Source organism: Triticum aestivum, chromosome 7D (assembly GCF_018294505.1).
Source record: "Triticum aestivum cultivar Chinese Spring chromosome 7D, IWGSC CS RefSeq v2.1, whole genome shotgun sequence".
In the NCBI taxonomy this organism is placed as follows: Eukaryota; Viridiplantae; Streptophyta; class Magnoliopsida; order Poales; family Poaceae; genus Triticum; species Triticum aestivum.
The window spans coordinates 20,431,540-20,452,195 of NC_057814.1; the positions used below are offsets into that span (position 1 = coordinate 20,431,540).

At 45.3% G+C, this 20,656-nt stretch overlaps 3 protein-coding genes across 4 annotated transcripts; 2 read left to right on the plus strand and 1 right to left on the minus strand.

Moving 5' to 3' along the window:
• The first annotated feature begins 5,182 nt into the window (after positions 1–5,182).
• Positions 5,183–8,910, plus strand: LOC123165128 (protein SMG9). The gene is made up of 8 exons (XM_044582762.1): positions 5,183–5,512; positions 5,849–5,957; positions 6,044–6,159; positions 6,268–6,387; positions 6,499–6,588; positions 7,648–7,778; positions 8,005–8,269; positions 8,457–8,910. The coding sequence occupies exons 1-8, from the start codon at positions 5,255–5,257 to the stop codon at positions 8,607–8,609; spliced, it is 1,242 nt and encodes a 413-aa protein (XP_044438697.1). The 5' UTR covers positions 5,183–5,254; the 3' UTR covers positions 8,610–8,910.
• On the plus strand, positions 8,723–13,065 carry LOC123165126 (uncharacterized). Its single transcript, XM_044582761.1, has 4 exons — positions 8,723–8,862; positions 8,960–9,048; positions 9,135–10,660; positions 10,866–13,065. Exon 4 carries the CDS (start codon positions 10,883–10,885, stop codon positions 12,578–12,580), a length of 1,698 nt encoding a protein of 565 aa, XP_044438696.1. The 5' UTR covers positions 8,723–8,862; positions 8,960–9,048; positions 9,135–10,660; positions 10,866–10,882; the 3' UTR covers positions 12,581–13,065.
• A 95-nt stretch (positions 13,066–13,160) lies between these two features.
• On the minus strand, positions 13,161–20,578 carry LOC123165125 (probable indole-3-pyruvate monooxygenase YUCCA8). 2 transcript variants are annotated; one of them, XM_044582759.1, is made up of 9 exons: positions 20,337–20,578; positions 19,912–20,019; positions 17,144–17,294; positions 16,802–17,060; positions 16,480–16,708; positions 16,252–16,402; positions 15,797–16,147; positions 13,670–15,589; positions 13,161–13,521 (listed from the first exon to the last, which is right to left on the minus strand). In XM_044582759.1, the coding sequence occupies exons 2-8, from the start codon at positions 19,989–19,991 to the stop codon at positions 14,363–14,365; spliced, it is 2,448 nt and encodes an 815-aa protein (XP_044438694.1). In that variant the 5' UTR covers positions 19,992–20,019; positions 20,337–20,578; the 3' UTR covers positions 13,161–13,521; positions 13,670–14,362. The 2 variants fall into 2 exon arrangements, with proteins under 2 accessions (XP_044438694.1, XP_044438695.1); XM_044582760.1 differs by having other exon boundaries at positions 17,144–17,307.
• Positions 20,579–20,656: the final 78 nt, after the last annotated feature.

The window sequence follows — 20,656 nt, forward strand, 5'->3', positions numbered from 1 at the left end:
TGGCGTGGGTGCGGCGGATGAGCAACCGGCTTTACGCCGTGGCTCTGAACTTGGCCGCTCCCGTGTGCCTGCTCGCCAGAGTCCAGGACGAGGTCTGGAGGTGGCACGCTAGGTTCGGCCACCTGCATTTCCGCGCCTGCACGACCTCGGGGCGAAGAGCATGGTGCGTGGGATGCCAGCGATCGCGCACCTCGATCAGTTTTGTGAGGGCTGCACCAATGGGAAGATGCACCGCACGCCTTTCCCACGCGTGTCGACGTACCGCGCTGAGGGCGCACTCGAGCTCGTACATGGCGATCTGTGCAGTCCAATCACTCCAGCGACGGCCAACGGTAACAAGTATTTCCTATTGATCGTTGATGATTTCAGTAGATACATGTGGCTTGAGGTACTGGGCAAAGATGAGGTGTTTCGGTATTTCAAGAAGATCAAGGCGCTCGCGGAGACGCAAGGCACCACCAAGCTCCGGGTGTTCCGCACTCACAGAGGTGGCGAGTTCACCTCGAACGAGTTTGCTACCTACTGCGAGGAGCTGGGGAAGGAACACGACGACACCCTACTCTCCCCAGCAAAATGGAGTGGTTGAACGGCGGAACCAGTCCGTCGTGGAGATGGCACGTGGCCTCATGAAGGCCATGGACGTGCCGTGCACGTTCTCAGGCGAGGCCGTGCGCACCGCGGTCCACATACTGAACAGGTCGCCGACCAGGAGCCTGCAGGGCATCATGCCATACGAGGTGTGGTGCAAGAAGAAGCGGGCGGTGGATTACTTCCGCACCTTCGGCTGCGTCGCGCATGTCAAGCTCGTCGGGCCCGGCGTGACCAAGCTGGCGGACAGATCGCGCCCGGGCATCTTCCTGGGATACAAGCCGGGCATCAAGGGCTATCGGGTGTACGACCCGGTCGGCAAGCGCTTGTACATCACACGCAATGTGCGCTGTGAGAAAGACCAGCGCTGAGACTGGAGCAAGGACAGTGGCGACTCGGAGCACGCCCGCAAGTTCACAGTCGTGTACACTGACGCAAGTGTGCCCGTAACCACGGGCTACTCTGTGTCGCCTGGCGCGCGGCGGCGCAACCACGCGCACCTACATCACCCACTGAGCCAAGCTCACCGGTTTCGACAAGCTCACCTCGGACGCCCGTGTCCGGCGGGTCTGCCGTGGGCACGCCAAGTGCGTTGAGCGCGCCGGGTTCGGCGGATTCGAGCTCGTCCACACCAGCTACTCCCTATGACTCAGACGACGGGTGGGTGACCCCGCCCACCAGCGAGGCGTTCGACGCCGAGGGGTGCCCGTCCACTTCAAATCGATGGAGTACGTCATCGACATGCGTCGGCCTGCACACTGGAGTACAGCGGGCTCTGTCTCTCTGCGGCAGAGGAGCCCGCGTCTGTCCAGGAGGCCTTGGACGAACCTGCTTGGCGCAGCGCTATGGAGGCAGAGATGGAGTCGATCCGCTCCAATGACAACTGGGTCCTGGCCTCGCTGCCCGCCGGCCATCGCGCCATCGGACGTAATGGGTCTTCAAGGTCAAGCGTGATCCGGCTGGGAATATCGTGAAGTACAAAGCTCGTCTGGTGGCAAAGGGATACGCGCAGAGGCAGGGGGTGGACTTTGATGACGTGTTCGCTCCCGTAGCTCATCTGGAAACTGTGAGACTGCTGCTTGCAGTGGCGGCGCAATGGCGGTAGTCTGTGCATCACATGGATGTGCGATCTGCGTTTCTGAATGGGGAGCTGGAGGAAGAGGTCTATGTGCAACAGCCAGCAGGTTTCGTCGACAGCGGCAACCCCAGCAAAGTTCTGAAGTTGCAGAAGGCACTGTATAGACTCCGTCAGGCACCGCGAGCATGGAATGCTAAGCTGGATACTTCCCTGGTCTCCCTTGGTTTTCAGAAGTGTCAGCTGGAACATGCCTTGTACAAGCGCAGCAATGGTGATGACTATCTGCTGGTCGGGGTATATGTTGATGATCTGATCATCTCCGGGTCCTCTGACGACGCCATCAACCAGTTCAAGCAGCAGATGCAGGAGATGTTTCAGATGAGTGATCTCGGTGTCCTCACATACTATTTGGGAATAGAAGTAACGCAGGACAAGGATGGAATCACTGTCTGCCAGTCCAGCTACGCCAAGAAGATTCTCGAAGATGCTGGCATGGATCAGTGCAACACCAGTCATACTCCACTGGAAAACCGCTCTGAAGTTGACGAAGAACAAGGGAGAAGCGGTGGATGCAACGAAATATCACAGTCTCATTGGGAGCCTGCGGTACTTAGTAAACACAAGACCGGATATTGCATATGCTGTGGGGCTCCTAAGCCGTTTCATGGAAGCACCAGGAAGGGAACATTGGATTGCAGTCAAGCAGGTTCTGAGGTACATCAAGGGCACTCTGAATCTTGGGTGTGTCTACAGAGCAGAGGGGGAAACTGTCCTCACTGGTTTCAGTGACAGTGATCACGCAGGAGATCTTGATGACACAAAAAGCACCACGGGTCTTGTGTTCTTCCTTGGATCGGGAGCTATTACTTGGTCCTCCCAAAAGCAGAAGGTGGTTGCAAATTCATCATGCGAGGCCGAGTACATAGCAGCAGCAACAGCAGCAAGTCAGGCTGTTTGGTTGAGCAGGTTGCTTGCTGAAATATTGGGTACAGAAGTTCAGAAAGTCAAGCTGCGGATTGACAACAAGTCTGCAATAGAGATGAGCAAGAATTCGGTGCATCACTATATCAGAGAGTGTGTTGAGCTCGGGCGAGTGGATGTCGTCCATGTCAGAACTGGAGACCAAGTTGCAGATGCTCTCACCAAGTCCCTTGGAAGAAGCCGGTACATTGAGCTACGGCACAAGCTAGGGGTGGTCCACTGTGTAGCAGATTAGGTGGTGATTTGTTGGATAATCTGCACACACACACACTCAAGTTTCAGTTCGTTCAGTTTACAGTTTTCTGAATAACACTGACTGACCGTCAGCGTGTGCCTGTACACGTACGAGTTCAATTTCAGTTAGCATTCAGTTAGATAGTTAGCTAGTCTTCAGCTCACCGTAGGGATCTGGAATGGCATGGATCACGCATTCCTCGCCGCGAGCAAGTAGGGATCATCCATGTTCGAGCATCGTGGGATGGCACGGCCTGTAAGCTCGGCGAGCACGACCATTTCTTTGCTGTTTTTCTGGAGCTCCTAGCGGGTTCAGATAAATAAGACCGAAACAGAAAAGCTGCAAGTTGTTACAGCAGCGCAAAACTCTATCTTTCACCTCTCGCTCTCTCTTGTTCGGTTTCGCTTGGGTCGTGCTTGCAGGTCTCTGCGACAACATGCTGGCCCGTGCTAGCCGCCGCCATCGCGTGTGCTGGCTGCGTGCGTGCTGCCGCCGCATGATGGCTGAGGCCCTCGTGTCTGCGCATGCGATGCTTGCCGCCGCCACCGCATCCGGCAAGGATTCATCTACCTTCTCTCTTCCTAGGCTGCGTGCTCTACGGTGTTGCACACAACCTGTTTGTTCAAATGCCATAAAATGAGGAGTGTTATTGTTTTTGAGAGAGAAAAGTGAGGATGAAAACGGACGTGTCCGAACACTGACGGGTACGTCCGTGGACGTTTGAGGGATCAGATTAGATGGATGCGGCTATAGATGCTCTAAGGCAAGCGACGCATCAGCGGTGCTGATGGCATCCACACACCATCAAAGACGTGACTAAGGCCATGTACAATGCAAGGCGCTTAGGGAAGGTGCTTAAAGGAATAAACCAGTGTTTTCTTAAACATTGGTGCTTATTTATGAAGGGTAGACGTTTAATTAAGCGTCTCTCCTATAAAAATAGGCACCAGTACTTCTGAAAAATCTGGTTTATTTTTTTAAGCACCTTTCTAAACACCTAGCATTGTATAAGGCCTAAATACATAACATAGCTACCACTGGCATAGGATGGTGGCGAGCTCATCATGGTTGATTTCTTACTTCAAATCGACGAAGACGTGCTTGCGATTTTTGGAGTGTCTACAAAGCCTGCCGCTAGATAGAAGCCAACCTCAGTAAATACGCTGAAACCCGTCACTAACGCACAAGGAAGTGGAGGAGTTTGGCATTTTCTCATGGGCATTTTGCTTGCCCATAAAATTCTCATTGGATTTGAGTGCCGGTTAATTTTGTCCTGTTGCAATGCACGTGCATATGTTTTTTTAAGTGTATACATGCATGTGCTAGTACATACAGTATAATAAGAAAATGCCGACATCGAAGCATTATGGTGTATTTGATACGGTGCATGGAGGATGCATGAGAGCAAAAATTCCAATTCAACCCATTTTTGCTTGATTAGTAGGGTGCACGGGCTATGTCCATTTGATGCAAAGAAGGGCCCTCAACCATACCCATCTCATGCACTCCAAAGAGGGTGCATAGAGGCAGCCATGCTTGCCCCGACCCTCGTCCCCACCCACCAGACCACGTCTAGATATGTTTAAATTTTCAAAAAATGTTCATAATTTTAAATTTTGTTTCAATTTTTAAATAAAATTCAGAATTTAAAATTTTGTTTACATTTTCGTAAAAGTTTAGAATTTCAAAAATTGTTTAAAATTTTAAAAAATGTTCACAATTTCAGATTTTTGTTAAGTTTTTAGAAATGTTCAGATTTAGAAAAGAAAATAAAAAATGTGCAGAATTTCAAAAAATATTTAAATTTTCAGAAAATGTTTAGAATTTTAAAAAGAAATCAAGTGATGTTCATAATTTTGAAGTTTGTTTCAATTTTTAATTTGTTTTCAGAATTTTAATTTTTTTTTTAATTTTCAAAAAAGTTCTGAATTTCAAATATGATTAAATTTTCATAAAATGTTTAGAATTTAAAATTTTATTTTAATTTGCAATAAAACTTTATAATTTAAAAATATATTTACATTTTTGTTCATATTTTTTTAAAATTCATCATTGAAAAAAATTATTCAAAAATCGAAATTGTTCAGCATGTCTAAACACATGCAGACTGCCAAAAAAATCTCAGCTCAACATGTCGCAGCGCATACACGGCTGTCAAACAACAGCAAATGCATGAACTCCACATATCTACGCTCAGTATGTATCAGAGGAGATAGGCTAGGTCTATACATGCTACCAAACACATCCTTAGAGACTCATAAAACCGGTGATGGGCCGCCCCGGAGTGCTGAGCTGATAGTAACAGGGCCCTTAAAACTATCCGCTCCAGCCGAGACAGAAGCCCAAGTGCGGTGCGGAGTACCCACGCCGCCATGGCCGCCGGACAGCCGCAGCTGCTCGCCGGCGTCGGCGACCGGGGCTCCTCATCCTCCTCCTCCTCCCACCCGCCGCCACCGCCTCCGCCCAAGATACTCCTCGCGAAGCCGCCGCTTCCGCCCCCCTCGTCCTCCGGCGCCGACGACGAGGGCGCTGGGGGCGGCGGCGGCGCCCGCGCGCGGCAGGGGCCGCAGCCTGGCTCGCTCAGCCTCGTCTCCGACGCCTGGGAGGTCCACACCGACAAGATCCTACCGGTGCGTGCACAACCCCCCTTGTCTGCCCCCACTTTTTTGTGCGCGCCCGTGCGTGTGTGGCGTTTCTGGGATTATTACTGGACTGTTTAATTCAAGAGTGGTGGTGGATGAATTTGTGCTAAGTTAACTGCAATTTATAGTGCACAGAATTAGCTTCATATGATATGTTGTAGCTGAGTATGAATTAGCTTCATATGTCTCATTGCTCAATGCTCAGTGTACTTGAGTATTTCCCTACTAAGATGTGTTTTGCTGAGCAAGCTGAGATCTTGTACTACAATTCCCGTGCTCAACACCACTCGTTTAAGATATGTCTCGTGTTCTTCCTTTTCGCAGTATCTCACAGAGAACAATGATTTCATGGTGATCGGGATAATCGGCCCACCTGGTGTGGGCAAGTCAACCATCATGAACGAGCTTTATGGATATGATGGAAGCTCACCTGGTACCAAACTTGAGTATATCTTTAGCAGTTCATTCTGTACCAAACTTGAGCAAACCAAAATTCAATTAGGTGACCATTCTCTGTAGGAATGCATCCTCCTTTTGCTACACAAACTGAGGAAATCAAAGCAATGGCAAAGCACTGTACTGCAGGTGTTGATTTCAGGATATCTCATGAACGAGTTATACTTCTCGACACTCAGGTAAGATGAACTTAGTTTACTCTCAGCACCGGTGTGTTCCAAATACTAGGACAGTTAAGCTAAAAATCTTGCTGATAATATTCTCGACTGTAATCAATTATCCTGCAGCCAGTATACAGTCCATCCATCCTAATGGATATGATGAGGCCAGATGGTTCGTCTTCACTTCCTGTTCTTAACGGCGATCCATTACCAGCAGACCTGGCCCATGAGCTAATGGGAATCCAGGTAAATGATTTACTATAATTCTTACACCTGACTGTTTTGCTGCTGGCTTTACCTTTGTGGTTCACAGTAATTGATCGGTATTTTCTGTTGTTCTGCAAGGAATTTCTGTAGCTTGGTGTTTTCTTGGCATCTGTCTGTAATATTGTGTTGGTTGTGTCAGAAGGGATCAATGATTTTTCCATGTGGGAGCTCATGCTTACGGTGAGTTGTCGGGCTATTATTTCTACTTCCTTCTTTTGAGAATTAAAATAGTATGTCCACCTGGTAGTGTGAACTGTCGATTTTGTTCAGAAAACCCCTGTTTTGTTGAGCCTATTCTAGTAATATATGCAGAACAACGGAACAAATTACATTCAGAGGTTCGTAACTAAGTGTATGAGCTCTTATCTAGTTTTAGGGAAACTACAAGCAGAACTGATCTTACTCCCTGTTTCCTGCAACCTTCTGACTTTAGTGGAGAGGGGAGAGGATGCTAGGTTACCTGTGAGGCTGGGGTAGCGCCAGCACCCAGCGGTTGCCGGTCGAATCCAGGTGTTGCCGGTGGCGGCGGCCACGGCGGCTGGCGACGCGTTCCAGTGCGACGAGGGAGTACCTCGTCCTTGAGACGGGAGCGTGTGAGACTTTCTGCAAAATAGGTTAGGTATTGGGTTGGGCCAAGGCTGTTTTGGGCCAGGCCGTGTCACAAACGTATCCTGCAACGTGTCCCGGCGTATCCCTGCGTTTTTTTTCTTTTTTTAATCAAAATTCGGGGGATACTGCATAATTCGCGTATCCCAGCGTATCCCGACGTATCCCCGTATCCCGCCGTATCAGAACGGCAGTTCGGCACTTCCAGGCGTGTCCGTGCTTTGTAGGTAATATTCTCTTCTGCATTTAGTATATCTGTGTTTTCCTCCATTTTCTTGTTCTTCTTCAACAAAGAAAAAGCTAGCTCATGTTGTCTACATACTGCCACAGATTGTCTGATTCTTCCAGCTTCATTCAAAATTTGATATCTCCTTAGCTTATATCTCACTGTACTTGTTTCACCTGTCACACTCTTCAGCATATTATGCATATGCATAGTTGATACTATCACACTTTTCTTATCCAACATTTGGAGAGTGGAATCATTGTAGTATTGTTTTCTACTGATGAAAACTTCTGCAGTTACTCTGTGCTCATGTAGTTAAAACATGTTGACTGATGACCCTAAGCTAGAAGTGACATATTTGGCAATATTGTGCAATGCTGAAACGGGTATTGTAATGTATTTTACAGGTTGATTTGTTGAAGAATAACATACCTGACCCATCATTGTTAACATCATCTACACCAGACAAGGAAAATAAGAATGATAGCCAATCAGGCAGTGAAGATTACATGGCCGATCTCTGTTTTGTGCATGCTAGGTGAGCATTATGCACTGTTCTACTTGCCTTAAGAGTGTATTTTTTTTCTGTTATCAGATACTCATTTATATTTCTCTGAGTGGATCTTTTGAATTTCCTGTTGGTAAAAAAAAAAGGAATATTGCTGCAACACGATCATATGAGCACATACCACTTCCATACTTAATTCATCCCTCCACTCATTTAATCTTAGTAATATGATTGATGGTGTTTTCTAATTGAACAGATTGAGGGAACATGACTTGTCTCCTTCAAAGCTCATGCTTCTGCGGGAGACTCTTGAAAAAAACTTTGAGTCGTCCTTATTTAACATTGGCAGCTCTAGTGCGACACCTGAAGTTACCGATTCCTCGGTTGCTCCAAGCACGAAAGTTGAAGAGTTGAGCTCCAGCCAGCAGGACATATTCCTTCTTCCATTAAGATCACATGATACCTCAGCGAAGTTTGAATATGGGACATACTCATCCATGCTAGGGAAGCTTCGTGATCAGGTATCTTTTCTAGTCCGACTTGAAATTGCATATAGATTTATATACTCCAGTCTTGAAACCATTTAAAATGAAAAAAAAAATCGCTGTCAGAGACGCAGCCTGTTCTTAGCTTATCTTGTTCATTTACTCAAGCATTTATTAACGGCCCCATTAAGTCAGTCTGCTGTGTATATTCCTGTCGTTGCAGGTCCTGTCAAGGCCGTTGAGGCCGTTCTCGAAGAACCTCACAGAGCGTGACTGGCTGAGGAGCTCGGCCAAGATATGGGACATGGTGAGGAGATCTCCCGTCGCCTCGGAATACTGCAAGGCGCTCCAGAGCTCAGGATTGTTCAGGAAGTAGCCACATATGCGTCGTAATGTTCTCGATTCGACTGACCTGAGATACAATTTAAATCGCTGTTAGATGAGACGACTGGCTCGATCCGCCATATGATGTATGGATCCTGTGTTTTTTTCTTCTTCCGTTCTTTGAGTTTCGGCATTGTAAATCTGAAAGATTCCGGGAGAAGAAAATTTCCAACCTTGGTGCTGTCCCTTTTGCTTGCATACTACTCGTGCTAGGTTACTGCATGCGAATGGGGATATGCTGTAAGGTAGCAATACAGAATGATATCTAACCTTGGTGCTGCCCCTTTTGTTCACATCTCTATTTCACTCATCCTAACTGATATATGAACATATATGATTTAGCATTTGGCTTCACGGCAAAAGAAACTCAAGAGGAGCCGAGTCTTTCTGCGAGGCGAATTTTCCCTGCATTTTTCACATGGCTAAGATGTGTAAGCTCTTCCCCTTTTTTTAGAAGAGGCTTTTAAGTTCCTCGTACTTGTGTTTCATTCCTGACCCCACAAGTTTCACATAACAGGTTCATGCATCCTTTGGTGTATCGCCCAAGGCAGAGGTAATTGTTAAGATCATGTTTGCCTCCGCCGTTAATTGATATGATATGATCTGAACAATTAACGCCGGGGGTAAATGCTCAGAGAAACAGCCATTTGTGACGTAGTTGCACTACGGCTGTTCCAAGGGATGATAAAACAGTGACATGACAGTTTGTGCTGCCTACATTTTCTCTTGATAGTAGAGTTTAGACTGAAGACCTGAAAGCACACTTGCTGCCTTGCTGGCGTTTGATTGATAGCTCAATTAGGAGTTGGCTTGGATGCCGACGTCCGAGTAAAGTACGAAAGCTTTAGTTGAGTCGGTTTGCCTTTTACATATAGTATTATATAATGTCCGTGTGGTGCTAGGAGTTGATGTACGAAGGTTTAGGTTGTGTTGAGTCGGCAGCTTGTACGTCTATATAAGCAGAGACTTGGGGTAGATTTATGAGACACCAGAAAAATGAGAAAAGCAATAAAGAGATAATTACAAGGCACGACACATGTCTCTAGTAAACTTTGTGTTGCCAAGTTCGTGTGTGTGTTCTGGTCTCGGTGTTTGCGTGAGCACCGACGAGATATCAAGTGCGACAGCTAATTTCTATACGTTGAGGCGAGTTGCGCGTACATAGAGCTGCCATGTGATTGTGTGTTTGATCTCTGAAAAAGATCAAAGTTGTGTTCTATTTGGTGCCCTCTTAGAGCATCTACAGCCGGATACCTCAAACCATCTCCCATACGTCCGCGGACGTGTCTGGTTAGTAACCGGACAGGAGATAAAAAAAAAATGTGACCCTATTGGACCCCTTATGTCATCCCTATACGCCCAGCCTGTCCGCGAACCCTCATATCCATCTCGAATGTAGGGAGGATATGAGGGCTCGCGGACGCGTCCAAGCGCACCCGGGCAGTCTGCCATGTAGGACGTGGCCTCACCCGGGACCATATTTTCTCTTTCTTTATTCATTCTTTTATTTCTCTCTCTTTTTTTTCACCAATCACGTACAAGTGATCAAACATATGAGGAGAAAAATGAGGAATGTGGTTATGTGGAAGAACAAATAGGAGTTTAAAATGGACGTTTAAAGGGTCCTATTTATTAGGCAAAAGTCTGAAAAAGACCTTAAATTCGTACTCCGAGTCTGAATCAGACCCTGAACTTGAATTCCCTGAAATTGTCACCCCGAGCTCTCTGATCGTGGCTAATCCCGGCTGGATGTTTGTTTGTGAGAATGGGATTGCTTACTTGGCAGGGATATGGAGAGGAAATCATCACAATCTGGACCGATCTCTGGGCCATACCGTCCCCTCTTAAACCCACCACCAAGTCGGGCCTTCCCCCTTCTCTCCTGTCTCTCTCCAATCTGTTCCTATTCTCCCCCGTCTCTCGCTCGTCTCTTCAGTTTCAGGTACGCCGGCGTTGTCTCTAAAAAAAAGGTACGCCGGCGATGGTGAACGGGGGCTGATCGACAGGAAGGCAAGAAAATCGCGGCGACCGGAGTTGACGGAGGTAATGTGCCGGCCTCCTGCCTATGCTTTCTTGTTTGCATTTGCCGCCGTTTGATGGATATGGCTAGGGTTTCAGATAGAGATGGTTGTGGTGTTGGATGATATTTTCCAGAATTTTTTTTTGGATGTGAGATTTCTGTGTGGTTCTATTTCTTCTCAAAAGTTGTATTAGACATGGCGTACTGAATTTATGTGTATTACTGTAGGTTTTCTTTCTGCAAGCATGGATCCGAGTGAGAAATTGAATGTTCGCTTTCACTTTGGAGGGGAATTTGTCCGAGTTGGTCCTGAGTTAGATTATGTTGGAGGAGATGAGGAGATATCAGAGATAGAAAGGGACAAACTGTCCTTACCAGAAATCACAGGGCATTTGGCTGATCATATCACATACAAAGATTCCATGAAGCTTTATTTCTTGGTTCCGGGTTTAGAATTGTCAAATGGCTTGATGTTTCTCTTTGATGATGCTGGTTGTATGAAAATGTCAGAGTACACAACCGATAGTGGAGTGGCTGATGTGTATGTTGAGTACTTTGGAGAGCAGGATGAGGAAAGTGATAGGAGTGGTAGTGATTTTGAAGATGAGATACAAAGTGAGGAAGAGGGAGACAGTGAGGAAGCACCTGATGCTATCATTTCTGCCGAAGAACAAGTGCAATTCAGTGTTGGAAATGTGAATGGGTTGGCTGACAGAAATGAACATGTGGTTGTACCAGATGACACTGGAGTTATAACTTCAGTTATTGCCAGCCCTTTAAGGAGTACAATGAAAGAAACTTTTAGAGTTGAGTGTGGACAGAGTTCACAGATGATTGATGCTCTGACAGGAAGCTCTCAAGTGCTCAATCCTCGGTCACAAACTTGCAAAATTGCACTTATTAAAGAAACAGTTCAAAAACCAACTGTACCTGGAAGAGAAGAACATAACAGTGAGTTTGAACATGACAGTGATTCAAGCAGTGATGATAGTGATTATGTGCCAGGTAGTGATGACAGTGGACTAGAGGAAGAGTATGTGGAACTTAAGGAAGAAGCAAAGGCATTTAAGAAGAGAATAAGAGATTCTAAGAAGTGGGCACAGAGAAATCCAACAGGTGTTGTTCCAATTGATTTAGTTGCAAATGTGGAAGAGGTGATAGGAGAAGATCACTTTGATTCTGATGATGAAGATTATTCATATGATGAAGATAGTGATCATGATGGACATGTTGTCAGGAGGAAGAGCAAGTACCCCAGGTATAATCCGAAGGCAGATATTCCAATGTTTTGTTTAGGGATGGTTTTCAGGAGCAAGGAGCAGATGAGAAAGGCACTAATAAAATATGGACTGCTCACATTTAGGAGTATAATCTTCATGAAGTCAGCCGAAGATAGGATCAGGGCTAAGTGTGGATGGCCTGGATGTCCATGGCTTATATATGGTGCTAAGACTACCAGGTGTTCTAGGTTCCAGGTGTTAACATTTGAATCTGAACATGAGTGTGCACCTAACAGATACAATCACCTTGTTACTGCTATGGTTATAGCAAGAAAGTATGAGCACATCTTAAGAGCTAACCCCACATGGAAGATTGACAGTATTAAAGCTACTGTTCTCAAAGATTTCTTTGCCGATGTGTCAACATCCAAGTGCAAGGCTGCCAAGAAGATTGTATCAGAGAAACTACTAGCAGGTATGAAAGAGGAGTACACCAAGGTGTTTGATTACCAGCTAGAACTATTGAGGAGCAATCCTGGAAGTACAATACTTGTTGGCTTGGACCCTACCAATATGGATCAGAATATTTTCCAGAGCTTCTATGTGTGTTTCAATGCTATGAAGCAGGGTTTTAAAGCATGTAGAAGGGTGATTGGACTTGATGGTTGCTTTTTCAAAGGAGCATGCCATGGTGAGCTGCTTTGTGCTATTGGATATTACTGATCAAGGTGAAGGCTGGGTTTTTATTTCAGATCAACAGAAGGTATATTAGCTCAAATTAGAGCAAGCCAGCAGGCTAAGAGAAAAGGAAAAGATCAAGCAGAAGCAGGACCAAGTGGAGGGAAGAGGAAGGCTACCAGGAAGAATGTGCAAGCCAAGAAAAAATCAAAGAATTATTCCTGATTGTCTACTGCTTCTCTAGTCTAATTAGTACTCCCTCCGTTCGGAAATACTTGTCATTGAAATGGATATATCTAGATGTATTTTAGTTATAGATACATCCATTTTTATCCATTTTGATGACAAGTATTTCCAGACGGAGGGAGTATGTTAAATTAGATGTCAGTAGTACTACAGAAAGTAGTACAACAGAACTGGTGGTTATGTGGTTTAAATTCTTAAGTCAGTATGGTCATGTACAGGTGGTTATGTGTGTCACTGTGAACTGATGCTATTTTGCCTGGTACTTGTGTGTTAGGTGTTTCTAAAATGGCACTGCAAAATCTGTACTGGGTGCTTTTGTTATATTATGCTGCTTAATACTACTACAGAATGCAAACTGAATGCTTTTATTATAACTAGCTGCGAATGCAACCAAAAGTTCACTGATTTATAACCTGATCTCAAATTCCATGCTACAAGTGCCATATTCTGCTAGTTGGTCTTACAAAAAGATGTCAAATGCAATACAACCTCCAGTCACTTGCTAATTCAGTGTTACAAAAGCTCACACTACATTCACTGTCGTATGGCACTAGGCCATTACATTCACTGATCGCCCTAATAAACTCGTCTCCTTTCTCAATCAGTCGAACAGTTGCTCCACATCTCTCCCTCATCACTTCAAATTGATGTCTTGTTGCAACATCTGCTACATATCTCTGCCATGACTGCCGGCCATCATCAAGTTCATCTACATTTCTCGAAGATCAATAAGAAGTTGCCTGTTGAAAAAGGATGCAAGGATCATCAGGCCACACAAAATAGCCACAGCCATATATTTGATTCTACAGTTCACCGAATCAGAACAGAGAAAAATGAAAAAAAAAGAAGCAAAATTGGTACAGAGCAACATTGGGAGAGAGAGCTTACTTTTCCATGGACGCAAGAATGGTACAGAACAAGGAAAAATCCAGTGGCCGCCCTCTTCTCGAGTACCCGTTCTTCGCCGGTCCGTAAGCTATGGGATTCTCCCAATAAGGCAGCGGCGACGACCTAGGCGCTGCCCTCCTTCGTCCGCGCCCTACGCTCCAGTACGCCGCGCCGGAGGACGAAGCCATCGCTGCCCGCCGCCGCCCGCCTCTCCTTCTCAGATTTACGCCGCTGCCCGCCTCTTCAACGATTTATGCCGCCGCCCACCTCTCCTCCTCCGATTGCAGCCGCCGACGAACCCTACAAATATTCCCCCCTTCTCTGTTTATTTCCCCGCGTGGCCACGAACTAACTGTGGGGCCTGTTTTCGTCACTACGTGGCATCTTATTTCCCCTAATCCTTGCCACGTAAGCGATCCTGTTCTCACAAGCAACCATTAAGCGCAAATCAGCCGGGATTAGCCAGGATCAGAGAGGTCGGGGTGACAGTTTCAGGGAATTCAAGTTCAGGGTCTAATTCAGACTCGGAGTACGAATTTAAGGTCTTTTTCAGACTTTTTCCTATTTGTTATGTCTGGCTGTAGATGCTTTTATAGGACAGCTGTTGGAGACAAATGTTTTTGGTGCCGTAAAAACATTTTTTTAATCTAAAAAAACAATTGTTGATGTTCGCTCCAATCACTTCTTGGTGCACTAAAATATGGCAGAAATTGCTCTACGGTGACAAGCACCCATCTTCCTCGTCGGCTTCGTTTCCTCTTTGCACGTGTGCCCAAGGTCTTTTGCGACACACACGGCATCAGCAGAGGCGCCCAAGAGACCGCGGCGGGAGAAGCCGACGGAGTAGAGCCCGGAGTGACCCTTCCAGCCATCGGGGACCGAGGTCTTGGGCCAACCGTTCTCGTCAAATAAATTGTTGCCCTGGAACCACTGGGTCACATTGCTGCGGTAGCCAGTGGCCAGAATGACGGCGTCGACGTCGACGACGCTGTCATCGGACAGCTCGGCGCCGGACTTGGTGAAGCGCCTCACACTAGTGACAACGGTGATCTCACCCGACCTGATCTTTCTGGCCGTCGCGCGCCAGGCGCGTCCATAGTCGTCAGTCTTCTTGAGCGTGAGCGAGTTGACGGACGGCGTCCGGACGCCAAGCCTGGTGAGGTCGGCGAATACTATCCAGGCGAGGAGGGCCATGATCTTGTCCACGAGCCAGAGCGGGAGCCACCACATGAGCAGTACGGTGAGGTATAACGTGGCAATGCCGAGCACATTCCTGACCACCATGAACGGGACCGCGCCGCCGTTGCACAGGTCGACGGACACCTCCATGCCGGACTGGCCGGAGCCCACCACGAGCACGCGCTTGCCGATGTAGGAAATGCCGGAGCTGTAGTCGCTGGAATGGGTGACCTCTCCACAGAAACCGGCTAGCCCCGGGATGTCAGGGACGACTGCCTCAGCGCCGGTCGCCACGACCAGCCAGCGGCTGATGTACTCCATCTTGGCATTGCCGTCCGTTTCTGCGCCCCGTGCACACACGCGCCACAAGCCAGAGGTCTCGTCGAAGCGCGCGGACAGGACGGTGTTGTTGAAATTCGGCTTGATGTTGAACTTGGTGGTGTACTGCTGGAGGTAGTCCATGAAGTGGGCGCGGGTGAGGTACTCTGGGAAGTGATCCGGGAGTGGCATTCCCGGGAGCTCGCAAAACTGCTTAGGGTGGTTAACCTTCAGACTATCGTAGGTGCGCTTTCGGCATAGTGAGGCGATGCAGTCCTCTCGCTCGAGCATGACGAATGGCACGGCATGCTCTCGGAGGCTGGCCGCCACCGCGAGCCCTGATGGGCCGGCGCCGATGATGATAGGGCCATTCACCCACACGCATCGTGGGGTAAAAAGCGAGTCCAGTCTGTCCGCGGGTATCTGCATATGAAGGTATTGACAATAAACTAGTGGTTAAGATCATTAAGGACAAGATTAATTAGTTGTTAATCTAAGTTCTAAGGACATATATAGCAGAGGATTTAGTTTACTCTCATTCCATTTAAGTCACAAATTGTTTTCTTCGTAGACACAAAGACAATATTATAGGTGAGAGAAATCACCGATATGAACACTGACCAAACTTACCAGGTTCGTAGTTGAAGTTTTGGCAGTACTAAGCTTATCTTGTTTGTCGACAATGTCCGGGTCAATCTTGCCCTGTTCATCAACTATGTATCCATCAATCTTATCCACTTCATCGACAAGGTGAACATTAAGCTTGTCTTGTTCATCCACAATGTCACTATAATTCTTATCCGGTTCGTTAATAATGCCATTGTCAATCTTATTCAATTCATTGATAATCTCGCTTATACATGGCCTTTTCTCTTCATCCCTCTCCACACATCTTGATGCGATGTCTATGCATGTCTTTATTTCTTGCGATGTAAGTGACTGCATCGTTTCATGCAACCTCTTTGCCCAGTTTTCGTGTACCTGCAAAATTGAAAGGTAACGCCAACATGTGGCCGTCTAAGGCACATCACACAACCTAACATCCATGAAGAAAAAGGTAATATACCTCGAATAACTTTTCTTACCAGCTTACTGAATTCTTCGGAAGGCATATCTGCAAATTTGGAGTAACCATCAGGCCCAGCTATTATTTTTATAATTATAACACCCAGACTGAATATGTCAAATTTCAGTGTGATTTTGCCCCTTTCTATGAATTCAGGAGGCATGTATCCACTGCATGGTACAAATACAATCACGTCAAGAATAGAGATAGTGAAAGCAACTTGACAACTTATTTCGTATGAACTTACAGTGTTCCAATAATTTGCGTTGTGATATGGGTCTGTGCTGAAGCGAAGAGTCTGGACAAACCAAAATCTGCAATTTTGGGTATCATATCTTTGTCCAGCAATATATTCGCTGGTTTTAAGTCCAAATGGCAAATAGGGTCTTCGGATCCTTTATGAAGGAATTTTAAACCCTCGCAGACACCTTTTATTATTTGGTAACGTGTGTCCCAGGCAAGTCCGCATGATTCATCTGCAAAGAAAATGGAAAGTGTATCAAGACATTAGTTTGGTATCGTTATTCGGTGACATGCAAAATAAAAGTCTAAGTAGGGCGTCATCGTACCAGAAAGATGCTCATCTAGACTTCCACCTGGCAAATATTCGTAACAGAGCAGTCTTTCTTGCACATGAGCAAAAACATATTTTCCTTTGTGCTCTACACGTTCATGTCCTAGATAGTAGCAGTAGCCAACTAACCGTATAATATTTTTATGTTTGGCTCTCATAAGATTGTTGAATTCGTTTGTAAATTGCTTCTCGTCAAGCCCATGCATTTGATGAAGCTTCTTCATGGCAATCTCTTCACCGTTGTCCAATACACCCTGTTGAAAATTTCTTTGTAATATATAGTATGATCATACCATTCAAATAATAGAAGATGTAGCTAGGTACAATCATATACTACCTTGTAAACTACTCCAGACCCACCACGGCCAATTATGCTCTCCTCAGAAAAATGATTTGTAATATGGTCTAATAGCTGGAGTGTGAACTCCGGGGTCGTCGCATTTATCTGGTGTAACTCTATACTCATGAAGTTCTGATGTCCCATTGATCTAACAAGAGTTACTTCGGCACAAGGTAAGAACATTTATCTTGCAATTTAACATATTACTTCAGAAAAAACTACATTAATCTAAAAATAAAAAGGCATCCAGGTCAAAAAGAAGACAAAAGCATCAAAGGTCAAAAAAGAATAAGAGAAAAGCATCTAGACTGATCGAGTAATCACATTGGACATCAAATAAGACAATTATATTGCTGCGATTGAGTACATTCAATAAATTACTCCGTTTCATATTAGTCCCATATAAATTACTATGTGCCATATCAGGCATATATTTTTCATTAATCCATTTAAATTTAACAGAGTAATAGAAACATCAAATTTAGCCCAACATGGGCATTTGCATTACAGCTTTAACAATAAACAATATTTATAATATAAATTATGTCTGCGCTTAGTATCCTTCACTATCACATGCCTTGAACATAGATAAATTGGCCAAAACCCAATAGGAGCATGTACTAGTTTGGAGACTAGGTGTAGCTAGACACTGCACATATAGAATTATGAACACCCAAGCATGCGATAAATGACAAATTGCCCGGGAGAGCTACACTAGGTCAAGTACATCTTTGATTGGCAAGATTTTTGAAACAAAAAATTATGAAAAGTCACTATTCAAAAAATCATCCGGTTTATCACTACTCGGGGGGGGGGGGGGGGGGGGGGCGACAAGATTAGGCCATATCATCACCATTTGTCATTTGGGCCTATTTATCACTCTGACAAGTGATTGATCAGGAATCTACCGAGAAATCGAGCATATTCCGAGCACTATGTGTGCAAGAACTATGTTTATTTGTGTTTTTTCGACCTTGTTATGTAACATGTAGTGTTCTCCTATTCTGTTTATCACTGTACAAGTATTCAAACCCAAGTAATTAATCAATGTAACACTCTTTCCAATATTATTTTTGTGCTGAATATAGCATCATTTAAAACCCTATAAGGTTAGAGAAGCACAAAAATTCAGATCTTAAGGCTTGTAGGATTTCGGTTGGGGTTTAATTTGGCTCAAAGGAGCAACGAATTGGTCAAAATGCTTCAGTTCGAGAAATAAAGATCAAAGTAAGCCAATAGATAGTAATCTTATACAATAGGCAAATGAAATGCCTCGTTGATAGAATAAATACATGAAACATATTAAACTTCAATGGTTTTTTGCTATTTTGCGGTGTGAGTTAATAATATTATAAATTAACAAAGGTTTCATTAGTAGTACAATAAACAAACCATTATTAGTAACTGATTTTATCACACAAAGCTACAACTTGTAAGCTTTGTGCATGTACGTGTTGGTGACCGTCTTGTAGTATGCATGATTATTCCAAAGAGTAGACAAGTATAACTTCAAACTTAAATAACCATTCACCAACTTGGGAACTCTTTTTGTTTTTAGAAACGATCGGGATGCTGAATTGGAACATGTTTTCCACGAAGGCCATGGAAAATAATCCAAATATGTCTGAGACATATTTGACTCGCTCGTTAGATTAGGATTTGGCGTGTGGTTGAATAGGAAAGGTGAGGTAATTTTCCTTGCTTCGTTCCTTGTCATGTACTTTGTATGTGAATTAGCATTGAGGCTAGTGCCCCTGCAAAAAAAAACATTGAGGCTAGTGAAAAGCCCACGTATTCCAAGTTTATATTCCAGACAGACTTTGTGTGAATTAGGATTAAGACTAGTGGAAAGCCCACACTTTGTTTGAGGGATTAAGTATTCCAAGATTATAGTCCAGACAAGCGATGTGAATTAGGAATATGTTTAAGACTAACTGAAAGACTAGCAATACAATTCTCACGTATATGTAGTACAGAAGTCTTACGTACTACTCCCTCCATCCGGAAACAAGTGACGCGAGTGGAGTACTAGTGTAGGCCTGCACTAGTACACCATTTGTGTCAATTATTTCCTGCATAGCTCCACTTGCGTTAGTTATTTCCGGATGGAGGGAGAATGAGCAAAACTGACAATAGAAATATTGAGTTCATGTGAGGCTCGGATTAGGTGCGGTTTGACTGTCCTAAATTCCAACAACGTATTCTAGGTAGTTATTTCTCTTCTTAATTATTGTGTATAAGTTGTAGGTAAGAATATGATTTCTGCTGAAACCCTACGCTTGGCTCCAGATCAGAATCTGCAGTCCGCCTAAAGCTCACTACATTTGCGAAGCGAGATGTACACCCACCTTTTTAGGAAATTCAGAACCTTAAAAGGAAGCGACACTTTGCAGTGAGGTAGATTGATTGAAAACAAATCAGGGTTCAAATTGCCTCGAAACCATGGTGGAACCGACGTGAGCACGTTTGTTGGTTGCGTTGTCCTCCGGATTTTATTCACGTATAATGTTAGGTCATTGTAATCCTGCACATGACGAATAAAACTCTCTCTTTTGCCAAAAAAAAAGAGAAGCAAGAAGAAAAAGGCAACTTCATGTCTCATTACTGAACCTTAAAAAAAACAAAAAAACAAAAACAAAAAACAGAGGACCCTTGCTAGAGTTGTTGCCAACAACCGAAGTAGGGCATGAAAGTGAAAATCGCCAAAGAAGAGAGAGCAAGGGCGGCAAGAGGAAGACCACTAGCAGATCTGGGAAAGCCCTTACCTCGACCTCCTGTGGGATGGCACATCTGACGACGGGGAACGACCGAGTTCTCCGTCCACACCAGGTAGGAGCGAATCCATTGGAGTTGAGGTGCCCTGCCCGATGGATCTGGTGTCAACAAAACTAACATGTTAAAACTTGGAGCTAGTATGTAACTATAAATAGGGTCGTTAATCTCATAGCAAATAGGAGTAGTATTTAGGAACACAGCCACTATATGCTTTAACAAGACTATATATGGGGTCGTTAATCTCATAACAATACTAGAGAAAAAAGGGAACAGCAAACAACACGCGGCTAGCTAGAACAAGCTAATGAGGAGAACCGAAGCGGCTGGCAGCACACACTCAAGATCAGTGGTGACGTCCCATACTTGGTATTAGCAGCCACGAGAAAGAGTTTGCACACATTCTGGCCGGGCTAACCTGCAGATTGACTGGGTGAGGACGGCCGAAGCAGGAGGATGAAGAAGCTCACAGTTTACAGGAGCAGCTACCTAGATGGCTCCTTAACGGGGAGGATACATCAGCATACAGCATACTTAACAACGAGAGAACGCTTGCACGGGTGACCGTGCCGCGGAGCAGCATCTTTTTTGCACTCCCGCGCGTGACGCCCCAGCACGCGCTTGGCTTTCTTTTTGTCCGTCACCGGCGATGGAGAGATAACTACGACCGAAGATGCTTCAGACAACACTAATGGTCGGTCGAGTACGTCCATAGAGCTTTTTCCATTCTCTCTTTCC